Here is a 22,143-nt window from a genome sequence, read left to right as displayed (position 1 = left end):
AACTTACAGTGAGTCTTAGAGAACCTGTTAAGCACTTGATTGACTGTTTTAGCAGTGAGGAGAGCGAACTTAGTCCAGAGTCTGTCCGCTGGGTATTCACTTGGGGTTGGGTCCAGACACTCGAGTTTTCGATGCCAGTGATGTTTTGAGGTAGCATGTTGCGTAGGTTTACAATTTTTTCTTTGAAGTATTTGTCACGTTTGTCTGCAGGTGGGATGTCTGTGTTGGTTGCGGTGACTGAGGTGATGCCTAATAGTTTGTTCACAAGTTGGTATAGATATGGCTTCATCATTGGTCGGCTGACATGTCTTCCAAACAGTGCCTTATTCGTTTTCCCTTTCGAGGTAAACTGTTATTTGGAGAAGACTTGGAAAAAATTGTTAAGGATTTGGGGGAGTCCAAATCCCAGCGTCTCCCTGAAGATAGACCTAAGCCTGCTTCCAGACAGGGACCTGCTAAATCCTGTTTTTGGGATGTGTGCTGTTATTGCCCGGGTCTGGCTTCTTTCAGCATCCCCGTTTCCAGCAAAGATCTTCCTTTTGCAATGAAAAGCGAGCTGCAGGAGCCCCCGGTTGTCACAGAGCCACTCCTCGCACCTCGCAATGATGGGGCACTGGCCAACTCTGGGATGCAGCAGCAGATAGGGGGGTGGCTTTCTTTGTTTCTCCCAGAGTGGGTTAAGATAACGAGAACAATGGGTTCTAGATGTGGTGCAGAATGGATACAAACTGGAATTCAGTGCTCCCGTCATAGAATATTTTCTGGAATCTCGATGCGGAACGCATTCGAAGTGGATAGCAGTTCTATCCACATTGCGAGAACTTCTAAGGTTGGGGGCCATAGTCCCCGTCCCGTCTCCGAAATTGCACAAAGGCCGCTATTCCATTTACGTTGTAGTGCCCAAAAAAGGCGGAGCTTTTCACCCGGTTCTCGATTTATGGGTTGTGAAAAGTTAATGGATAGAAAACAGAGAGTAGGGTTAAATGGTCAGTATTCTCAATGGAGAAGGGTAATCAAGAAATGTACTAAGTTATGTCCAAGAAAAAAAGGTATCATCTTATTTTCTTTTTCATGTTTTATTTTGTTTTATTTCTATTGATTAGGTATTATTAGGAAAGGAATGAAAAACAAAAGAGAGGACGTTATAATGCCTTTGTATTGGTCCATGGTGTGACCGCACCTCGAATATTGTGTTCAATTCTGGTCACCACATCTCAAAAAAGATATAGTAGAATTAGAAAAGGTACAGAGAAGGGCGACAAAAAAGATAAAGGAAATGTGACGACTTCCCTATGAGGAAAAGCTGAAGCGTTTAGGACTCTTCAGCTTGAAGAAAAGACAGCTGAGGGGACATATGATAGAGAGGTCTGTAAAATATTGAGTGGAGTGGAATGGGTAGACATGAATCGTTTGTTTACTCTTTCCAAAAATACTAGGACTAGGGGGCATGCGATGAAGCTACAAAGTAGTACATTTAATACGAATCAGAGAAAATGTTTCTTCACTCAACATGTAATTAAACTCTGGAATTTGTTGCCAGAGAATGTGGTAAAGGCTTTTAGCTTAGCGGGGTTTAAAAAAGATCTGGACAGCTTCCTAAAGGAAAAGTCCATAGACCATTATTAAATTGACTTGGGGAAAATCCCACTGCTATTTCTGGGATAAGCAGCATAAAATGTATTGAAATTTTTGGGATCTTGCCAGGTATTTGTGACCTGGATTGGCCACAGTTGGAAACAGGATGCTGGGCTTCATGGACCTTTGGTTTGTCCCAGTGTGGCAATACTTAGGTACTTATGCCTCTTTATCTCCTACAGGGCCTAACGGTCCACATGTTCCCTCACAGGTTTTCTTTTTCTTATGTACCTAAAAAAGTTGTTACTGTAAGTTTTTACCAATGCAGCAAGTTTCTCTTCATATTCTCTTTTAGCCTTCTTTGCATCCAACTTGCCAGTGCTTATGTTGCTTCTTATTTTCTTCATTTGGATCCTTTTTCCATTCTTTGAAGGATGTTTTTTTAGCTCTAGTTGCTTCTTTCACTTCACCTTTTAACCATGTTGGTTGTGTTTGTTTGCGCTTATTTCCACCTTTATAATATGTGGTATATATCTGGTCTGGGCTTCGGTGGTATTTTTAAACAACGTCCATTCTTAGATCTAAGCTTACTGTGCTGTAAATAATAGAAAAAGCGAACTATACAACCCAGTATTGTAAAAAATAAATTGTGAATGTATTTACAAGAGCAGCAAAGATAATGTGCAAAGAAAGCAAGAATAAAGACACAGGCAGTTTTACTATAGAAACAGCTTAGAGTAAATGCCCATTCCATTACGTTCATTCCCACTATTCCAGGACGAGTGGGTAGTTATGTCCATCAACAAGCAGGTGGAGATAGAAAATGCAGAACTGAGCACCACTACATAGCTCCCTGCTAGCAGCTCAGCTCCTCAGTATCTTCAATCTCCAGCAGGCGGATGGACAGACTTTTTCTGTCTGTGGTTCTGAGACCTTGCTCCTAGTCCAGTTGGTTCCCAGTTGAGCAGACATACCTGGTGGTGCTGGGTCCCTGTCGTGCCTTCCCCATGGGGTGTTCTGCACCTTTTCCCTGTTTTCCCTCTGTGTGAGAGCCTGCTCAGCAACCAGTCTGCTCAGAAGATGAGGAGTCGCAGGCAGGCCAGTGCTGCTGCCATGCCCTGCTCTGAAAGGGGGGGTGACTGTGTCCCCAGGTAGCGTGGACCCATGGTGGTGGGTCCTTTCTGCTGTGCTTCAGGCCTTGGGACATCGATGGGAGCACTGTGTGTTGGTGCTACAAATAAAATAAAAAGTAAAACCATGGAGGAAGTGGAGGAGCAGTTTAATGATTAGATCAGTGGAGAGAGAACCAGGGGAACCTGGTTGAAATCTCACAACTGCTCCTTGAGGTCTTTGGCAGATACAAACAGACTGTGATTCCTCCGAAGACAGAAAACTGCCTAATCTACCTGAATGTAAATAAAAAAATTTAAAAAAGACATATTTTTGCTTGTTTGTGCTGTGCTCCGGTTTAAAAAAAAAAAAAAAAGCGGGTGTGTAGCGCAGTGCACCACATGTTTTCCCGTGCAGCAGCAGTCTCTGGCCATGGCAGCCCCCGCTTAGTGTGTGACCTGCTGCCCGTCTTGCAGTGAGCGGTGTTCCTCCTTGGGCTGCTGCACGGTGTGCAGTCCGGTTCCCAAGTGGAGGAGCTGATTCGGGGCTTGCACATACAGGTCGCGCTCGGTCACAGCAGCGCGTTTCTTTCGGCTCTGGTCCCCAGTGCAGGGCCTTGGTGCTTCGCCTCAGAAGAAGGCGGGAATGGTGGCCATTTGGGGTTTTTTTGGCAGACGCGGACCCCCTGCGTAGGCAGCTCTGTAAGTGGGGTCCCTTCGGGGGGGGGGGCCCTGTCTGCTCCACCGGGCCTTGGGCTGGTGCTAGGAGCCTTTTCTCCAGCAGGCCTGGCAGCTCCGGGGAGAGAGAGGAGATAGGGATCTCCCTGCCTGTTCCCAGGGGATCGCTACTGCTGCCTCATGGAGACTGCTGCAGTTGGGCTGCTAGGAGGCGGCCTCCTGATTTCAGAGGCACTTGCAGCGCTCCCTTGGGGAGTTTCTGGAAGGTAGGCAGCTAGCCTTATGAAGAGCCTCAGGGGACCATCCAGGGTATTTCTCCATTCACCTGGACATTCGGGTCCTGCTTGCCGCAAGGTGGAGTGCTTCTGACACAGGCCTACAGGTTGGGAGGACCATGGCCTGTCCTTTTTCTCTGGTGCCAGAAGGAGGAGATGTTCCCTTACCTAAGTTGGACTCAGTGTCTGCAGTCACCTAGAGTACTACCCTCCCGGTGGTTGGCAGCCTTGCCTTGAGGGATCTGCTAGATAGGAAGCCGGAACGGGCTTTCCAGCACACCTTGAGGTAACTGCTTTGGAGCTGCAGTCTTCTGTTTGTAGCCCTTTGGTGGCACAGGCCTGTTTGCAGTGACATCAGCAGTCCTTTTTCCCAGGGCAGTCCCGGGCTGCCTGGATGGAGGCAGGCTTAGCCTGTCTGATGGCCACTGTGTATGTCAGTTTTTCAGCCACAGGCATGTCTTTGACGCTCTCCGCGAGGTCAGTTCTGGCTGCGGGCGTGGGTGGCCGTTGCCACTTCAAAGGCCTGTGTGGTCAGGTTACCCTTTTGAGAGACATATCTTTTTGGGAATGACCTCAGCAATTTGGTTCAGGAGCTGGGTGAGCGGGCCCCAGTGTCCTCCAGAAGACGTTCCTTGTTCCTCTGCTTGCCTTGTGGGTTCGTGACAGCTCCTTGTGTAGGTCTGGTCGTCAGACCTTTGGCCAGAGGGCTGTTTCGGGCCCGGCAATCTTCCTTCCGGGGGACGGAGAGCCGGAAGGGCACTCTGAGTGAGTGGCTGCTGTCTCCCGGCAATCCCAATATAGCCAGGCCGGATGGTCCCTCCGGGCCTACAGGGGGCCGCTTCAGACCTTTTGGGACGTGTGGTCTACCTTTTCCTCAGCTCTGGTGCTAGTTATTCTGGGTGATGACTTTCAGTTGGAGTTCTCCCCTCCGGTAGCTCCTCTCTTCTTACAGTCTCCTTGTCTGGGGGCCTCTGGAAGCTCAAAGCAGAAGCTCAGTTGAGGTGCTGCTGGCCCTTCGGGCCATTGTTTCCATCCCTCCCGCCGAGTGCGATCTGGTCGGTTCTCCTCCTATTTTGAGGTTCCCAGGAAGATGGGAGCAGTGCAACCCAATTGGGGATCTCTACGGGTCCACTGGTGTCCGTTTTCGGATAGTGACCCTGAGGTCTGTGCTCCCGTCTGTTCAGAGAGAGAATTGTCTCTGCTTTAGACCAGGGAGGTGTAATTACCTTCCCCTCTTGGGGGCTCCTTCTTCAGTTCTTTTCCAGTTCCAGTCCCGAGCATTTGGTCTCCTCACGGGCCCGGGGACCTTTTCCTAGGTCATGCGTGTAGCGGTCTTTCTGCAGAGATGGAGGTTTTGTTTCCTCCTGCACTTTGGACAGCTGGCTAATCCGAGCCTCCTCTTCTTCCCAAGCCTGCGTAGAGGCTCCTTCAACAATGGTTCGCCTCCTGTTTTGTTTGTTCTGGTTTGGGTGTTCAATTTCAGTGGGGGCGGCTGGTGCCAGCACACCAACTTGGAACATCTAGGTGTTCTTTTCGATTCCCTGTGAGCTTGAGTGTTTCTCACAGAGGGGCGGCGCTTTTAGCGCTGGATTCTTCGCTTCTGCTTCGTTCCCAGCTTCCAGCCTTGGATTTTGTGCAGTTCCTTGGTTCTGTGACAGCGGCCCTGGAAGTGGTACCTTACCTTCGGATGCGGCCAATTTATAGGGCCCTGTTCAGCTCCTGGTCTCCGATTTCAGAGGGTTAAAACCTCTGGCTTCTTTGCCCCTGGCGGTCAGACAGACCTGAGGTGGTTGTGGCTTCACCAGTCGTTGACCCTAGGGAGGCCTCCCTGCTCCTGCCTTGGGAAGTGGGGTCTATGGTTGACAGTTTCTTGGGCTGGGGGGGGGCCTTTGCAGGGGTCCCCTGGCACGGCTTTTGGTTTCCAGTAGAGGCGCATTGGCCCTCTGGAGCTGTGAGGGGTGCACTAAGCTCTGGAGGCTTTTGCCCCGCTGTTGGGAATGCTTTGGTTTGGGCCTTTTCGGACATTACTGTGGCACTAGCCTCTTCTGCTAGCTAGGGGGGGGACTCCTAGCAGTCTGCTGGCTCTGAAGCCCAACTGGTTAATGGCCGGGGCAGAGAGACACCTGTTGTGCCTTTCGGCGGTTTTGAGGGGTCCCTCTCATGGGGCCGACCTTCTTAGCAGGCACGCTCTGACTTCCAGCGATTGGGAGCTGTCGGGCGAGCCATTACAGCTGCTGATGTGTCAGTGGGGTTTAGTTCTCTTGGCCTATTCCTATGTCACCGTTCCTCGGTTCTTCAGCCATCACAGGGAAGAGGACTCTCTGGGTCTGGACACCCTGCTGCGTTTGTGTTTGAGGGACTCCTGTACGCCTTCCCCCGTGCCGAAGTTAGGGCGGTAGTGGGGGAGAGTGGGAGACCTTCTGGATACAGTGCTCCTGTTCTCCAGCCTGGATATTGCTCCAGTGCTATTCAGATCTTATGAAGCTCCTAGTTTGGGAACTAATACGATTCCTTCAAGTCGAGGTTCTTCTGTTAGGGCCTGGTGGTCATGGAGGATTATTCTCCCTTTGGTCTTACGACCTGGCCCTTGAAAGGTCTCGACTGAGGAAGAAGGATTATTGGTTTCAGTTCCCTGCTGCAGGCTAGGAAGCGCTCCTCTTCCTTGGCGCCTGCCAGTACTTTGCTTCCTCCCTGGGCCATTTCCTGGCATTTTTGCAGGAGGGAGTATCAAGGGCTAGCGCTGGGTTCCAGTGGCAGCCCTGGTTTGCTTTCAGGGCTGTTGGCAGACCTCTTCTTTAGTGGCTCTTCCAGTTGTGATTTGTTTTCAGAGAGGTGTGGGTCGTTTACGCTGCCCTTCGTGTGCCTTTTCCGAATGGGATTGTATGCTGGTCCTTTGGGTGCTGCAGTACTCTTCATTTGTGCCCCGTCGCTAGGTGATCCTGATAGTTCTCACGTAGAACTCTGTGTTATTAGGGCACTTCCATTGGCCTGTTGCTTCTTGCAACTTCAGGCTCCTTCTTAGGACCCTTTCGCCGTGTTTGTTTTGGAGGCAGGGTCTCGTTTCGGGCAGTACCGTCCTTGTTGCCAGAGTCTTGTTGGTTTCTTTTTATTTAGTTGTCTATATGCCTCTTGCAGGCTTCTGAACTTTCACAGGGCTCTCTTGTGTTTTTTCGAGGTTCCTGATGTCTTCCGCCTTTCGTATAGACCTTTTTGTGCAGTTTGGTAAACAGCAGTTGGGTCTCATGGCTTCCAAGGCTTCCTTTATCCAGTGGGTGAAGGTGGCCGTGGTCTCTGGTTGTATTCTGGGAGGCTCTTCTCCTCATGTTAGAAGGCACACACTCCTGGGTTTGTGACTACATCTCGGGCAGAGTCTTCGTTCTCTTCTCTGATAGATATTTATAGGGCAGAGGCATGGGCTTCTCTGCTTTCCTTCAGTAGCATGATGGTATAGCGGGGGCCATGCAGGCAGCGGCTGCATTTGGGGTGTCAATTCTGCTTATGGCAGGTTTGGCTTCCCACCCTCGTAGGGATAGCTTTTGAACATCCCACTTGTCCTGGAATAGTGGGAATGAACGTAATGGAAGGAGAAATTAGGACTTACCTGATAATTTTCTTTCCATTAGTTCTTCACACTATCCCAGGAGCCCTCCCGCGGTTCAACGCCCTGATTGGTGGCTCTATGCACGGTCTTTGTATCCTGTTTTCCAGGGACCTTGTCTTCGGATGGTTCTTGGGGCTGGATGTGTTGGTTGATGACTGTGCGCCTGATTGGGCGTTCTTTCTTCCTTGCTGAGGACTGATAACTGAGGAGCTGAGCTGCTAGCAGGGAGCTATGTAGTGGTGCTCAGTTCTGTATTTTCTATCTCCACCTGCTGGTCGATGGACATAACTACCCACTCATCCTGGAATAGTGTGAAGAACTAATGGAAAGAAAATTATCAGGTAAGTCCTAATTTCTCCTAAGTCCCTAACTAGACTCCTAAATAAGAGTCACTTTGAACCCGAAGCATGTATACAAAGGTACATAGCAAGCATATATCACCTGATGCAGACCTCTAGGTGTCAGCATATTCATCAAGATGGTCAGTCAGGTCTAACGCAGGTCTGTTCTTCGTATGAGATGTCAACACAGCAGCCCTTGCTTCAGATAAGAGCCCTTTTGTATACCAAAATCACGGGCTGCAGCTGTGTTGAAGATGTACATTCTGGCTTTGGGGGTGATGCACACCTAACTTTGTTTACCCCAAATATTGTGGCTTCAAGGGCCAACTGATTGTTTCACTGGCACCAAACTGAAGGAGTCACCTTGATAAGAAGCCGGAGTTTCATAAATAATGTGCAGTTTGTATCCCAGCCTCTCTCCAGCTGCAAGGTTAATTCCAGGAGTCCTTGGCTGTTCTGGCAATGACCTCAATGCTGATGGTAACCTTGTTCTAGCACATCAGGACCCTTGTTAGTTTTCATCTGTATGCAAGGTCACAGCTTCAGCAAACAACAGGCTTTGTATTGAAAGATGGGATAAACTTAGATCTGCATTTTTGAAGTCAGGTTAATGCTGGACAGTATCAGGTGTTATGAGTCCATATACCTTTGCTATATGGGAACATATTTAGTTCTTCATAGAGCTTGTTTTGCTCCTTCAAAGTTACTCACCTGTAGCAGATGTTCTCCGTAGACAACAGGATGAATTTTCTCACTGCTTCACCCACCTCCCCTTGGAGTTAAATTCTGTCAGCTATTGCATCAGGCCGAGCTGGTCCCGAGGACAGAAGAATGAATATTCTCACTACTCCACCCACCTCCCCTTGAAGTTGAATTTCGTCAGCTATTGCATCGGGCTGAGCTGGTCCCATGCAATAATGCCGGGCAGGAAGGCTTGCGTATGAGCATGAACCACTTCTACAATACATACTGGAGAACATTTCTCTCGCTGGGCTCTGTCAGATGAAGTCACCCATCAGTTATAATATTCATCCTGCTGTCCTCGAAGAACACTGCTACAGGTAAGTAACTGCTTTGTGTGTTGGAAAGGGTTGGGTATCCTTTAAGTACATGTATGAATTTCATTTTGAAACTCCCATGTGTTTTTTTAACCTCCATGCTTTTCACCTGCAAAGTGTGAGGATACCAAAGTACTCCTGATTTTCAAAGGGAAACTCTGTGAGAATTTTCCCTTTGAAAATATGCTTGCAGGGCCTTTTGACTACAAAGTGTTTGAGCCCTGCTATAGGATTATAGGGAGTTTAACAGTTACCTACCCCATCTGCCTTTTTATCCTCTTGTGTTTGTATTGCTGTCTTCATGGTAACTCCCTATGCAGAGCTAAGTGAAAAAGTCACCAACTTTCCTGGGTTGTTAAACCCAACTATGCAATGACTTGTAATTTGACTCCTGCTTCTTTTGAAGAGCAAATGTTAATAGATTTATGACATATACAAGTATTTTTCACAGAAGCTCAAACTGCTCGCTAATCATTCTTTCTTTTTAATGATGATCTATGGCAGTCAGATTTGGGAGAAGAGACCAGCACTAATCCGCCGTCACAACTTCGAGTACTACAAAGGCTTGTTTTCTACTGCAGAGTTTGATAGGATTCTACGAGAGGTAAGAAGGCTGGTAATGCAATACCGATTTGGTCACTACTAATATAGCAATGACCCATTTCTTCTGAAGGTGGCAAAATGTTTTCCCTGGACTTCAGAGGGCAACCCTTTGTTTTGTTTGTTGCACCTGAAATAAAAGGATTTGACTGCAAGATCTGTGCAGAGTTCATGAATATGTGTGCAAAGGTTTAGATATCCCTGGTCAAGTTGTGCATCTCAGTGAATCCCTAAATCAGGGGTTCTTACCAGGAGTCCACGGATAGATTTCTGGTGGTCTATGAACTTGGATGGGAAAATAATTACAACTTTATTTTCACTAACCTTTAACTGAAATTTATGAAATGAATGTAGGAAACAAAGTAATTTATGGCCTCTAGACTCCTAAAATGTTTAATTTTCTAAAAAGGTCCTTTTACTAATGTGTGGTAACAGATTTAGCGTGCACTAAATGCTAAGAAGCCCATTTTATACCTATGGGCTTCTTAGCATTTAGTGCACACTAATCATTAGCATACCTTAGTAAAAGGACCCCTAAAATCTCACCATCTAAAATTATTATACCCCAAAAAAGCAAAGCCGATATAATTTGGTTGTGTGTAGACCTTTTTCTCCAAAAGCATGTAATTGATAATGTCAGCAGCTCGTACATATGTTATTTTTAAAATATTTTGATAACTGCATTTGATCAAAATTGTTTTCCTTTGTAATGCAATCTGTATATATGTATTTTATTTTATGCATTTAAATACATTTTTCTGAGAAGGGGACTGTAGGTTTCAGTAGATGCTCAGATAGTGGGGTTCCTCAGGGGTCTGTGCTGGGACCGTTGCTTTTTAACATATTTATAAATGATCTGGAGAAGGGAGTAACTAGTAATTAAATTTGCTGACAACACAAAATTATTCAAAGTGGTTAAATCGCGTGAGGATTGTGGAAAATTACAAGAGGACCTTATGAGACTGGGAGACTGGGCGTCTAAATGGCAGATGACATTTAATGTGAGCAAGTGCAAAGTGATGCATGTGGGAAAGAGAACCTGAGTTATAGCTATGTAATGCAAGGTTCCACGTTAGGAGTCACCGACCAAGAAAGAGGGATCTTGGCATCGTTGTTGATACGTTGAAATCCTCTGCTCAGTGTGCTGCGGCGGCTAAGAAAGTAAATAGAATGTTAGGTATTAGGAAAGGAACAAGTGAGGATGTTATAATGCCTTTGTATCAGTCCATGGTGTGACTGCACCTCGAATATTGTGTTCAATTCTGGTCACCGCATCTCAAAAAAGATATGGTGGAATTAGAAAGGGTACAAAGAAGTGTGATGAAAATGATAAAGGGAATGGGACGACTTCCCTATGAGGAAAGGCTGAAGTGTCTAGGGCCCTTTATCTTGGAGGGGAGATATGATAGAGGTCTATAAAATAATGAGTGGAGTGGAATGGGTAGATGTGAAAAGTTTGTTTACTCTTTCCAAAAACACTAGGACTAAGGAGCATGCGATGAAGCTACAAAATAGTAAATTTAATACAAATCGGAGAAAATGTTTCTTCACTTAATGTGTAATTAAACTCTGGAATTTCTTGCCAGAGAATATGGTAAAGGCGGGGTTTAAAAAGGGTCTGGACAGCTTCCTAAAGGAAAAGTCCGTAGACCATTATTAAATTGACTTGGGGAAAATTAATTGCTTATTTCTGGGATAAGCAGCATAAAATGTATTAAGCTTTTTTGGGACCTTGCCAGTTATTTGTGACCTGGATTGGCCTCTGTTGGAAACAAGGTGCTGGGCTTGATGGACCTTTGGTCTGTCCCAATGTGGCAATACTTGTGTTACTTAAGGGGTGAACTGATGGATCCTTGGCACAAAAGATACATGGTACAAAGAGAAACAGCAGAAGAAAGAAGCAGCCAATTGAACCAGCCAGTGACCGTAAAACAGGGCTCGACAAAGTTTCTTAGGCTCTAGGAGCCAGATTTGGACCAACTGTATTTATTTATGCATACTTATGGATAGCCCAAGGTGATATACAATAAACTATTATTACAGCATCAGTTTAGCCATAGAAAAATAGAAAAAAGTTATGAAATAATAGAAAATACAGTGATATAGCAAAAAGGGTTTTGTTTCCCCCCCCCCCCCCCCCCCCCCCTTCCGATTTTCCTACTGCAGCTCCTTGTGACCCTGGGCAAGTTTCTTTAACCCTCCAAGGCATCGGGTACAAACAAACAAAAAAAACCCAGAAAACTTTAGATTATGAGCACACCTGAATATAAGTACCTGTATGGTAAACTGCTTTGATTGTACCATAGAAAGGTGGTATATCAAATCCCTTCCCCTTTCCTCTAAACATTGTTATAGCTATTGGAAGTGGGTGAACCTACCCACTCACTCAGCCTCCCTTTCCCATACAGTGGTCTCATGACTTCCCCACCCCACTCCACACAGTGTCATGATACCCCCACCGTCTCTCTCGTGGCCCAGCCTCCCCATCCTGCACAGTGGTCTCTCTCTCGGCTCACCTCATCAAATCCCACACCGTCTCTCATGATCTTCCCCATCTCTCTCATGGTCCAGCCCCCCATCCCACACAGTGGTCTCTCTCATGACCCCCTCTACACCCACCACACATCAAATATTATACAGTAGTCTCATAATCCCACCCCCCACCATCCCACACAGTGGTCTCATGACCCCCCCCACACACACACCCCACACAGTAGTCTCTCATGATCCCCCCCCCCCCACCATTTCTTATGGTCCAGCCCCCATCCCACACAGTGGTCTCTCCCATGACCCACCCCACATCAAATCCCACACAGCAGTCACATGGTTCTCCTCCCCCCCACACAATCTCTTTCATGGCCCAGCCCCACCATCCCACACAGTGGTCTCTCTCTTAACCCCCCCCCCCACCCAACATCAAATCCCACACTCTCTCTCATGACCCCACCCCAAAACAAACCAGAGACTCTGTTGTTTGTTTTTTGGGTTTTTTTTTAAGGAGCCTTGCCAGAGGTTGGAGACTTTTCCTCTGCTGGCTATCCTGCTCTTACTGGTCCCTGATGCTCCTCTCTTCTGCTCCTGCCGGTCCCCCAATGCTCCTCTGTTCTGCTCCTGCTGGCCCCGACACTCCTCACTTCTCTGCTGGTCCTCCGATGCTCCTGTTTTATACTTCTGCCAGCCCCAATGCTCCTTTCTTCTCCTGGACACTGATACTCCTCATGCTGGTTTCTGACTCTCCCCTCCTGGTGTCACCGGTCTGCTGCTCCCTCACTCCTCTCTCCTTGCTGTCGTTGCTGTCACCATCGCTACAAAGCCACCAGTGCTCCGCAAGGCTGCATAGGCTTAGGGGCTCCTTATGAATGCTCCATTGACTGCCTTGCCAGCCAATGAGAGCTGCTTGTTTTGTCAGCCAATGAGGTGCTGCTTTCATTCCCGGGCAAGGAAAGCAACATATCATTGGCTGGAAAAACCGAGGGTGCCTGCCAGGAAGGAGAGGTATGTTTTTATGCCAGCTGCAAACCTTAAGCGCCAGGTCCGATTTTAGTCGCCATGGCAATCTGGCGCCTGGGGTTTTAACATTTATTAATATAGCAACCTTTGAAAGTAGTGTGTACGTGTTGTTCTACCATTTAGTTGTTTAAATACTGTAGCTGCCCAACATGTTTAGGCAAACAATGCCTGTGTCAGGGGCACAATTAACTCTGGTTGTTAGGACATGTATCACCTACATGCATCAGTGCAAGTCTACATATGTAAGTATATATAAAAGAAAAACTTAATGTAAAAAAATTTTCTCCAAAGAATGGACATGTGCTTGCATGTTGTGCCCTATAAAAGGGCACTGTGAAGACACAGCTTTTTTTTTTTTTTTTTACTGTCTCCAACAGATGATGGGTCTCCAGCAGCAGGAACTCATCTGGTACAGGCCAGTTGGAGAATTGGTAACTTGTTGAGCATTGAGGAAAAGCAGGAATCCAGGGCTTATTTAAGTAAGGTGGAAGCAAGAGAAAAAGCCATAAGGGGAAATGCCCAGAGGAGTCCGAGTTCTTCCTCTCTTCTCTGAGTTGCTTGGTAGTTTTCTTGCCTGTTGCCTATTCTTATTCTTTGCTTTGATTCTTTAAAAAGAAAAATAAAGAAAGTGAAGAGAGCTGAGACATGCTTCTGCCAGTAAGGGCAGTGCTGCTAGGTAAATTTTCCTCAGAGAAAGGGAAGCAGTTCTGCCAGGAGCTGTAAATGTGTTGCTTTCATGACAGAAACTTATTTTTTCTTTCAGAGGCTTCAGTTTCTCAGCAAGAGTCATGACTGCAGTAAGTCCAAGTTGCACTCTGAGTGGCATATTTAAGAAGCGTTTGTTGGAACAGTTTTCAGTGGATTTTACAGAAGTCCATTTTAACAATGGTCTATGAACTTTTTCTTTAGGAAGCCATCCAGACTTTTTTTTTTTTTTTTAACCCTACTAAGCTAACCGCTTTACATTCTTTGGCAATGAATTCCAGAGTTTAATTACACGTTGAGTGAAGAAATCTTTTCTCTGATTTACTACTTTGTAGCTTCATTGCGTGCCCCCTAGTTCTAGTATTTTTGGAAAAAGTAAACAAGCGATTCACATCTACCCAACCCATTCCACTCCACTCAGTATTTTATAGACCTTTGTCTTATCTCCCCTCAGCCTTCTTTTCTCCAAGCTGAAGAGCCCTAGCCATTTCAGCCTTCCCTCATAGGGAAGTGGTCCTATCCCCTTTATCATTTTCTTTGTCCTTCTCTGTACCTTTTCTAATTCCACTATATCTTTTTGAGATGCGGTGACCAGAATTGGACACAATATTAGAGGTGCAGTCACACCATGAAGTGATACAAAGGCATTCTCCGAGGACAAGCAGGCTGTATTATACTTACAATTGGGTCGGCGATCCGCGCCGGCCTGGGAACCGGCATTTCACCTAGCCAAAAATTTGCTAGAGCCTGCACACTGTGTGTCGAACTGCACATATGCCAAGTGTCTTACCGCCAGCCGCGTTGCCGTGCTCCTCAGAACAAGGAGTCGCTTCTACATCCCAGTCTCCAATCTCTGGCTCTCACATCCTGGATGTTGAGAGCCTAGAATTCGCATCCTTAGGACGTTTGGAGGGTGTCTCCTGGGTCTTGCTTCCAGGAAAGATTCCACTAAGAAGAGGTGTTACTGTTTCAATGGCGGAGGTTTGCCATCTGGTGTGACAGCAAGGCTGTAGATCCTCTATCTTGTCCTACACAGACCCTGCTTGAATATCTTCTACATTTATCGGAGTCTGGTCTCAAGACCAACTCTGTAAGGTTTCACCTTAGTGCAGTTAGTGCTTATCAGTGTGTAGAAGATAAGCCCATCTCTGGACAGCCTTTAGTTCACTTTATGAGAGGTTTGCTTTTGTCAAAGCCCCCTGTCAAACCTCTACCAGTGTCATGGGATCTCAACATTGTTCTCACCCAGCTGATGAAAGCTCCTTTTAAGCCGCTGAATTCCTGCCATGTGAAGTACTTGACCTGGAAGGTCATTTTCTTGGTGGCTGTTACTTCAGCTCGTAGGGTCAGTGAGCTTCAGGCCTTAGTAGTGGATGCACCTAATACTAAGTTTCATCACAACAGAGTAGTGCTCTGCACGTACCCTAAGTTCCTGCTGAAAGTGGTGTCTGAGTTCCATCTGAACCAGTCAATTGTCTTGCCAACATTTTTTCCCCGTCCTCATACCCACCCTGGCGAAATCAGCTTGCACACTTTGGACTGCAAGAGAGCATTGGTCTTTTACATGGAGCGAACTTAGCCCTTTAGACAGTCCGCCCAGAGATTGATTGTAGTAACAAATATATGTTTAACAACCAGATACCAGGGACTCGACTCATAAAACCAGTAAAATCAAGCCGTTAACACTCAAGTTGTCAGCGAAATTGTGCCGATACACTGAACTCAATCTCCACTATCCTAACTGTAAAGGGCTAAAATATAAATCCACATACGCGACTGGCTTCTCATACATCTGCACGCAGCTATGGAATGCACTACTGAAGGCCATAAAAACAACGCAAGACCTAACCATCTTCCGAAGGCTAATGAAAACAGATCTTTTCAAGAAGGCATACCATAAACATCCATCTTAACTACTAAATAACACTATACACGATCTACACAAAACCGAAATCTTATCACATGACAAGCACTACCACCATAAACCTTATCTCAAATAGGGTCTCTCTAAAGTCGATGACCTAACGTAAGTTATAATCCAATTTATTACTCAGGAACCTTCATGCAATACCATAATGTATTCTTCTCTACCATGTATGTATGCACATGATATATATACATACCATGCTCTGTTCCATATATGTTATGTTCCATGTATGTTACCATGTATGTATGCACATGATATATATACATACCATGCTCTGTTCCATATATGTTATGTTCCATGTATGTTACCATGTATGTATGCACCTTAACGCAATACAATTTGTAATTCTATTACCTGGAAATGGCAACTGCCATTACGGCAAATGTAAGCCACATTGAGTCTGCAAATAGGTGGGAAAATGTGGGATACAAATGCTACAAATAAATAAATAAACTCACACGGGTAGCTTTATTTATGAGACAACAGGTATTGCTAACACAAATAATTTGACTCCTGATACAGGCATATTGTTGCTGAACATGGACTCTGTCAAGTTCTTTGTATCTGGTTGTTCAATAAATATTTGTTACTACAATCAGCCTCTGGAGTTTTGCTTGGTTTGATTGTCCTATGTCCGTTCCCTACTTGGGCTGTTTTGATTGCTTTGTAGGGAATCCGTCCTTGATTTGTCAGGTATTTTTAGCCTTTAGAGTGTTCCAGAATGCCCACAGCTCTAGAATATTGATGTGAAGCTGAGTCTCCTGAGTGGACCAGCGCCCCAGCTGTGAAGTCCGTTGACATGAGCACCCCATCCCAGTTTGGATGCATTTGTAGTCAGATTTTTCTGGGGAGGAATTATTTGGAATGGAAGTAAGTGCCAGAGTCAAATTGCTTTGAATTCACAAGAGCAGCAACTAAGCTAACTTTGGGGGTGACAGAGATATCATCTGTTATTTTCCCCGAAGCCTGACACCACTGGGAAGCTAGGGTCAAAATGGCATCTCATAAATGGATGCGAGTCATGGGTATGACATGTATGGTGGTGACCATATGACTCAACAACTTCAACATCTGCCTAACCAAGACTTTTGTACCAAACCTGAGTGGCAATGGAGATACGTGTATCCGTCTGTACCTGGGGTAGGTAGGCTCCAAGGTATTCCAGTTGCTTTATTGTGAGCAGATAGGACTTGGGGTAGTTGATCACAAATCCTAGTAGCTCCAAAACCCGGATAGTTGTGTGTATTGATTTCTGAGCACCTTCCTTTGATGTGCTTTTTACCAGCCAATTGTCCAGATAGGGAAATATGTACTCCAATCTGTGTAACCATGGTGTGACTACTGCAAGGCATTTTGTGAGTACTCTGGGTGTGGACATGAGGCCAGATGGCAGGATGCCATACTGGTAGTGGTGTTTCCCTACTTGAAATCTGAGATACCTCATGTGACTTGGATGTATCTGGATGTGGGTGTAAGAATCCATGTAAGTCCAGAGAGCTTAGCCAATAGTTTTCCAGAATTGTGGGAAGAAGTATGCCCAACGAAATAACTTGAAAACTTTTCTTTGACCAGATGTTTGTTTAGTATCTTTAGGTCTAGGATGAGACAAAACCCCCTGCCTTTTTGGGCACAAGGAAGTACTTGGAATAGAATCTCTTCCCTTCTTGCTGTGGTGGAATGGGTTCAACCACTTGGGCCTTTAGAAGGGAGGAGAGATCCTCTGTGAGAATTTCTGGTTCTGAGAGATGACATTTGTCACTCTCAATGGGCAATTTGGAGGAGGTTGACACCTACTGTAAGTGTGGAACCCTCCCAGATTATTTGAAGAACTCACCAGTCTGAGATTATAAGGGGTTGTTCTTTCTTGGAAAAAAATTCAGCCTCCCTCCTACCGGTAGGCCGTCCGGAATGGGCACTTTTATAACAGCTATGCTTTGCTGGAGCCAGTCAGAAGCTCATCCCCTGCTTAGACTGTTGAGCTGGTTGGGACTTTGGGAGCCTCTTCTACTGAGGATGGGAACGCGGAGGCTGGACCTTTGCTGAAGATGGGATGAAGAAGTGAATTTTCGCTTTTGATAGTAGTAGGCACTCCTGTTGCTGCCTGAAAACCTCCGAGAAATGGAGGCCACAAAAGGAGTCAGCTGAGAGAGGGACTTGATGGTATCAGCTCTGTTTTATGAGGTTTGCCACCTCCTTCACTTTGTCCCACCCCCCCCCCCCCCCTCCCCCCAATATTGTCTCCTTGGCATGGAATGATCTGCTGGTTCCAGATCTGAGACCTGCAGCTATGAGTCTGTGCATACTGATACCTGTGGCAGAAAGTCAGAACACCACATCAAAAGTTTAATGGAAGGAGTGGCCTAATGGTTAGTGCAGCAGACTTTGATTCTGGCAACCTGGGTTCAATTCCCACTGCAGCTCCTTGTGACCTTGGGCAAGTCATTTAAACCTGCATTGTCCCAGGTACAAAATTTAGATTGAGTGTCCTCTAGGGACAAAGAAAATACCTGCATATAATGTGTATAGTGCTGCGTACATCTAGTAGCACTATAGAAATGATTAGCAGTAGTAGTAAAAAGCAGAGCTTAATTTGGGCTTAGGAAATGGCATCACCACCCATGACCCTTTCCCCCACCTCTCAATCCTACAGTCTGGCTTCTCTTTATTATGCTTGTTCTCTAATTTGTGATGGCATCCCTTCCTCCCTCTCCCCACCCCTCATACCTTTTCAAAGCTGTCTTCTTTTACAGGTTGCCCACAGCAAGCAGCAATTCACAGTGCGCTGCTTGTGCTGACATCGGAGCCTTCAGTCTGATGCAAGTTCCTGTTTCCACATAGGTGAGAAGGTCAGACAGAAGTTTCCAGTGTTCGCAAGAGCAGCGCATAATGAATCTCTGTTCGCTGCTGGCAACCTGTAAATCAAGAAGACAGCTTTGAAAAGATGGGAGGGATGCCATTGTGCATCAGAAGAAGAACCCAGGTACTTTTCCTCCGATGAGTCCTTTGGGATCCTCTCTGAACCTTCCCCTCCACCTGAAAGGAGGCTGTCTTCTCCTGAGAGCCTCTCCTTTTTATCTTATGTTTGGGAAATGGCTGGAGCCATTCCATTCCCCATAGATGTGGAGGATGAGCCCAGGACTGAGATGCTCAAGGTCCTGGATTACACCTCTCCACCTAAAGAGGCAGTGACAGCTCCTTTGCATAAAGTACTCCGAGAAGTCCTTATGCGAAACTGGGCATCCAATCTGTCTGGTCTCATGATCCCCAAGAAGACTGATTCCCAGTATTGGATCCGCAGTGAACCTGGGTTGATGAGGTCTTAGTTACCCCATAACTCCATGGTGGTGGTGGACTTCGCCCTCAAAAGAGCCAAGAGTACTAGAGACTATACCTCAGCACCCCCAGGAGAGAAGCTAGGACCTTGGATTCTTTTGGGAGGAAGACGTATCAGGCTGCTATGCTCGCTGCCCGTATCCAATCTTACCAGCTCTTCATGAACATCCACTTGTGGAACTCGGTGCGGCAGATGTCTTCCTTGATCGATGGCCTCCTTCTGGAGCTATGACATCTCTCTCCCACCGGGCGCCTTCTGCTACAACCTCCTCAACTAGGAGGTTTTTTGGTGGGCACCGGAATACTCCTTATTCCTATTCCAGGCGTAGGTACACTCCTGCGTGTCGCCAGCCTACTCAGGCTCAGCCCCAGCGCGCTCGTTCCCGTCAACAGCGTGCGCCCAAGGCCCATGCTGCTCCCCAAGCAAAAGCAAGGGACGGGCTTTTGACTGGCTCCAGGAAAGCATAGCCTCAGTAAAATTGCCGGACGACTTGCCTGTTGGGGGCAGGTTGATGTTTTTTCACCAAAGGTGACCTCTCATAATCTCCGACCGGCGGGTTCTTCAAATAGTCTGGTTAGGATACACCCTCAATCTGGAATCCAAATTGCCCACTGGGAACTCATTTGTACAGCTCCCAGCACAGGCAGGTACTTGCAGAGGAACTCTCAGCCCTTCTAAAGGCCCATTCGGTTGAACCCATTCCACCAGGGGAAGAAGGGCTGGGATTCTATTCCAGGTACTTCCTTGTGCAGAAGAAAACGGGTGATGTGTCCCATCCTAGACCCAAGAGCCCTCAACAAATTCCTAGTTCGAGAAAAGTTTAGGATGGTTTTCCTGGGCACCCTTCTTCTCATGATTCAGGAAAATGATTGGCTATATTCTCTGGATTTAAAGGAAGCTTACACACACATCTCAATACTTCCAGCTCACTGAAAGTATCTTCTATTTCGGCTGGGAACGCAGCACTTTCAGTACCACGTACTGCCATTTGGACTAGCGTCAGCTCCCAGGGTATTCATGAAATGCCTAGCAGTAGTTATAGCGTCGCTAAGCAGACTGGGGGTGCATATGTTCCCTTATCTCAACGATTGACTGGTGAAGAGCACCTCGGAGAACTGTGCTCGGGAGTCCATGCGGAAGACTATTCAGGTGCTGGAACTACTAGAGTTTGTAATAAATTACCCCAAATTCCATCTCGCTCCATTTCAGAAATTGGAGTTCATTGGAGCACTGCTGGACATGAGGACAGTTCGGGCCTACTTTCCCATGACAAGGGCAGACAACCTTCTGTCCCTGGTGTCTGCGGTTCGAGCGTCTCAGGAAGTCCCAGCTCAGCAGATGTTGAGAATCTTGGGGCACATGGCCTCCACAGTTCATGTTACATCCATGACATGTCTACATATGAGATCTGCTCAGTGGACCTCAGTGGTATCAAGCTGCGGGGAATCTAGAAGAGATCATCTAGCTGTCCACCGACTTTCAGAATTCTCTTTAGTGGTGGACAATCCGATACAATTTGACTATGGGACGACGATTCCAAATTTCACAGCTGCAGTGCTGATGATGGATACATCTCTCCTGGGGTGGGGGGCTTATGTAGATGGGCTTCACACTCAGGGAGCCTGGTCCCCCCAGAAAACAGATCTTCAGATCAACCTCCTGGAGCTCCGAGTGATCTGGAACGCTTTAAAGGCTTTCAGAGATCGACTGTCCAACCAAATTATCTTGATTCAAACGGAGAATCAGGTTGCAATGTACTACACCAACAAGCAGGGGGGCACCGGATCTTGCCCTCTGTGTCAGTAGGCCGTCCAGATGTGGCTTTGGGCACACCATCACAGCATGTTTCTCCAAGACACTTATCTTGCAGACGTAAACAACATTCTAGCCAACAGACTGGGCATGGTAATGCAACCTCACGAGTGGCTGCTGAGTATGGCCGTTGCCCGCAAGATCTTCCGAGCATGGGGCACCCCCCTCGGTGGATCTTTTTGCCACTCAAATCAATCATAAGGTCCCTCAGTTCTGTTCCAGGCTTCATGCCCATGACATACTAGCGTCAGATGCCTTTCTCCTACATTGGGGAACAGACCTTCTTTATGCGTATCCTCCCATACCTCTGGTGGGAAAGACTTTCTGAAAGTCAAGCAAGACCATGGAACCATGATCCAGAATGTGTGCCCTACAGGCCGCATCAGATTTGGTTCCTCTTCTTCGGAATTGTCCTCCGAAGAACCATGGAGATTGGAGTGTTTTCCGACCCTCATCACCCAGGACGAGGGGTCGCTTGTACATCCCAACCTCCAGCTTCTGGCTCTCAAGGCCTGGATGTTGAGAGCCTAGAATTTGTTTCCTTGGGTCTTTCGGAGGGTGTCTCCCAGGTCTTGCTGGCTTCCAGGAAATATTCCACAAAGAGGTGTTACTCTTGCAAATGGAGGAGGTTTGCCATCTGGTGTGACAGCAAGGCCATAGATCCTTTTTCTTGTCCCACACATACCCTGCTTGAATACATTCTACACTTTTATCAGAATCTGGTCTCAAGACCAACTCCGTAAGTGTTCACCTTAGTGCAATTTGTGCTTATCAGTGTGTAGAAGGTAAGCCTATCTCTGGACAGGCTTTAGTTGTTCGCTTTATGAGAGGTTTGCTTATGTGAGAATAATCAGCCTGCTGTCCTCGGAGAATACCTACTACAGGTAAGTATCTTCACTTTAGATCACAAGGGGCTTCATTGGGAGCAGCAGGATTTGAACCTTGGCTTTCCTGGTTGTCAGGCCACTGTTCTAACCTAAATCATATGTCTTCCACTCCATTCTACACTTCATTAGCTCTATATCCAAGGGTTCTCAAGTCCATTCTTCAAAGTCTGCAAACAGGCCTGATTTTCAGAATTTCACAATGAATGTGAATTGTGTATATTTATGCAAATTTGTCCAAGGAACTGAGTTAATTTGTATACCTAGATTGGTGAATTGCAGGTTGACATTTAGTTGGGTTTTCAACTGAAAATTTAGGAGCCTAAGTTTTAGGCATGGAGAAATTTTTTTGAGAATTGCCTTGTAGAACATTCTCTTATTCCTTCAGTGATCCTACAGATTTCTTGTGGTATTTGTACACTAAACCATTTCATTCTTTCTATGAGTATTTGTAAACACACTTAAGTACTTCACATTCTTGTAATACATTTGTATACATGCTTGAGTACTTATACTTAGGGCCTGATGCAGACAGCTCACTGGGCTTTGCACACAATTTTGTGTGCATCCTATTTAGAAACAAGTTGTGCTCAAGTTAACTGTGCAAAGCCTCGGGTAAACAGAGCACATCAAATTTAAATTACATGCAAATGAAGCTATTAGCTGTTCTGTGTAGATGCAGAAAAGTGCGCAGAAGACGAGAAGGCTGAGCATAATGTCCGTGCTTTAATGGT

At 46.4% G+C, this 22,143-nt stretch overlaps 1 protein-coding gene across 2 annotated transcripts in view; it reads left to right on the top strand.

Moving 5' to 3' along the window:
* LOC115465796 (ribosomal oxygenase 1-like) overlaps positions 1-22,143 on the top strand; it is a 229,852-nt gene that overhangs the window by 82,952 nt on the left and 124,757 nt on the right. For both annotated transcript variants that reach the window (XM_030196524.1, XM_030196523.1), the window contains one exon: positions 9,142-9,241. In XM_030196524.1, coding sequence (XP_030052384.1) covers positions 9,142-9,241 — 100 coding nt within the window. The remainder of the gene's footprint in view (positions 1-9,141; positions 9,242-22,143) is intronic.

Source organism: Microcaecilia unicolor, chromosome 3, assembly GCF_901765095.1.
Source record: "Microcaecilia unicolor chromosome 3, aMicUni1.1, whole genome shotgun sequence".
In the NCBI taxonomy this organism is placed as follows: Eukaryota; Metazoa; Chordata; class Amphibia; order Gymnophiona; family Siphonopidae; genus Microcaecilia; species Microcaecilia unicolor.
Note: the sequence above shows the minus strand (reverse complement) of the source record. Positions and strands in the feature narration are given on the sequence as shown.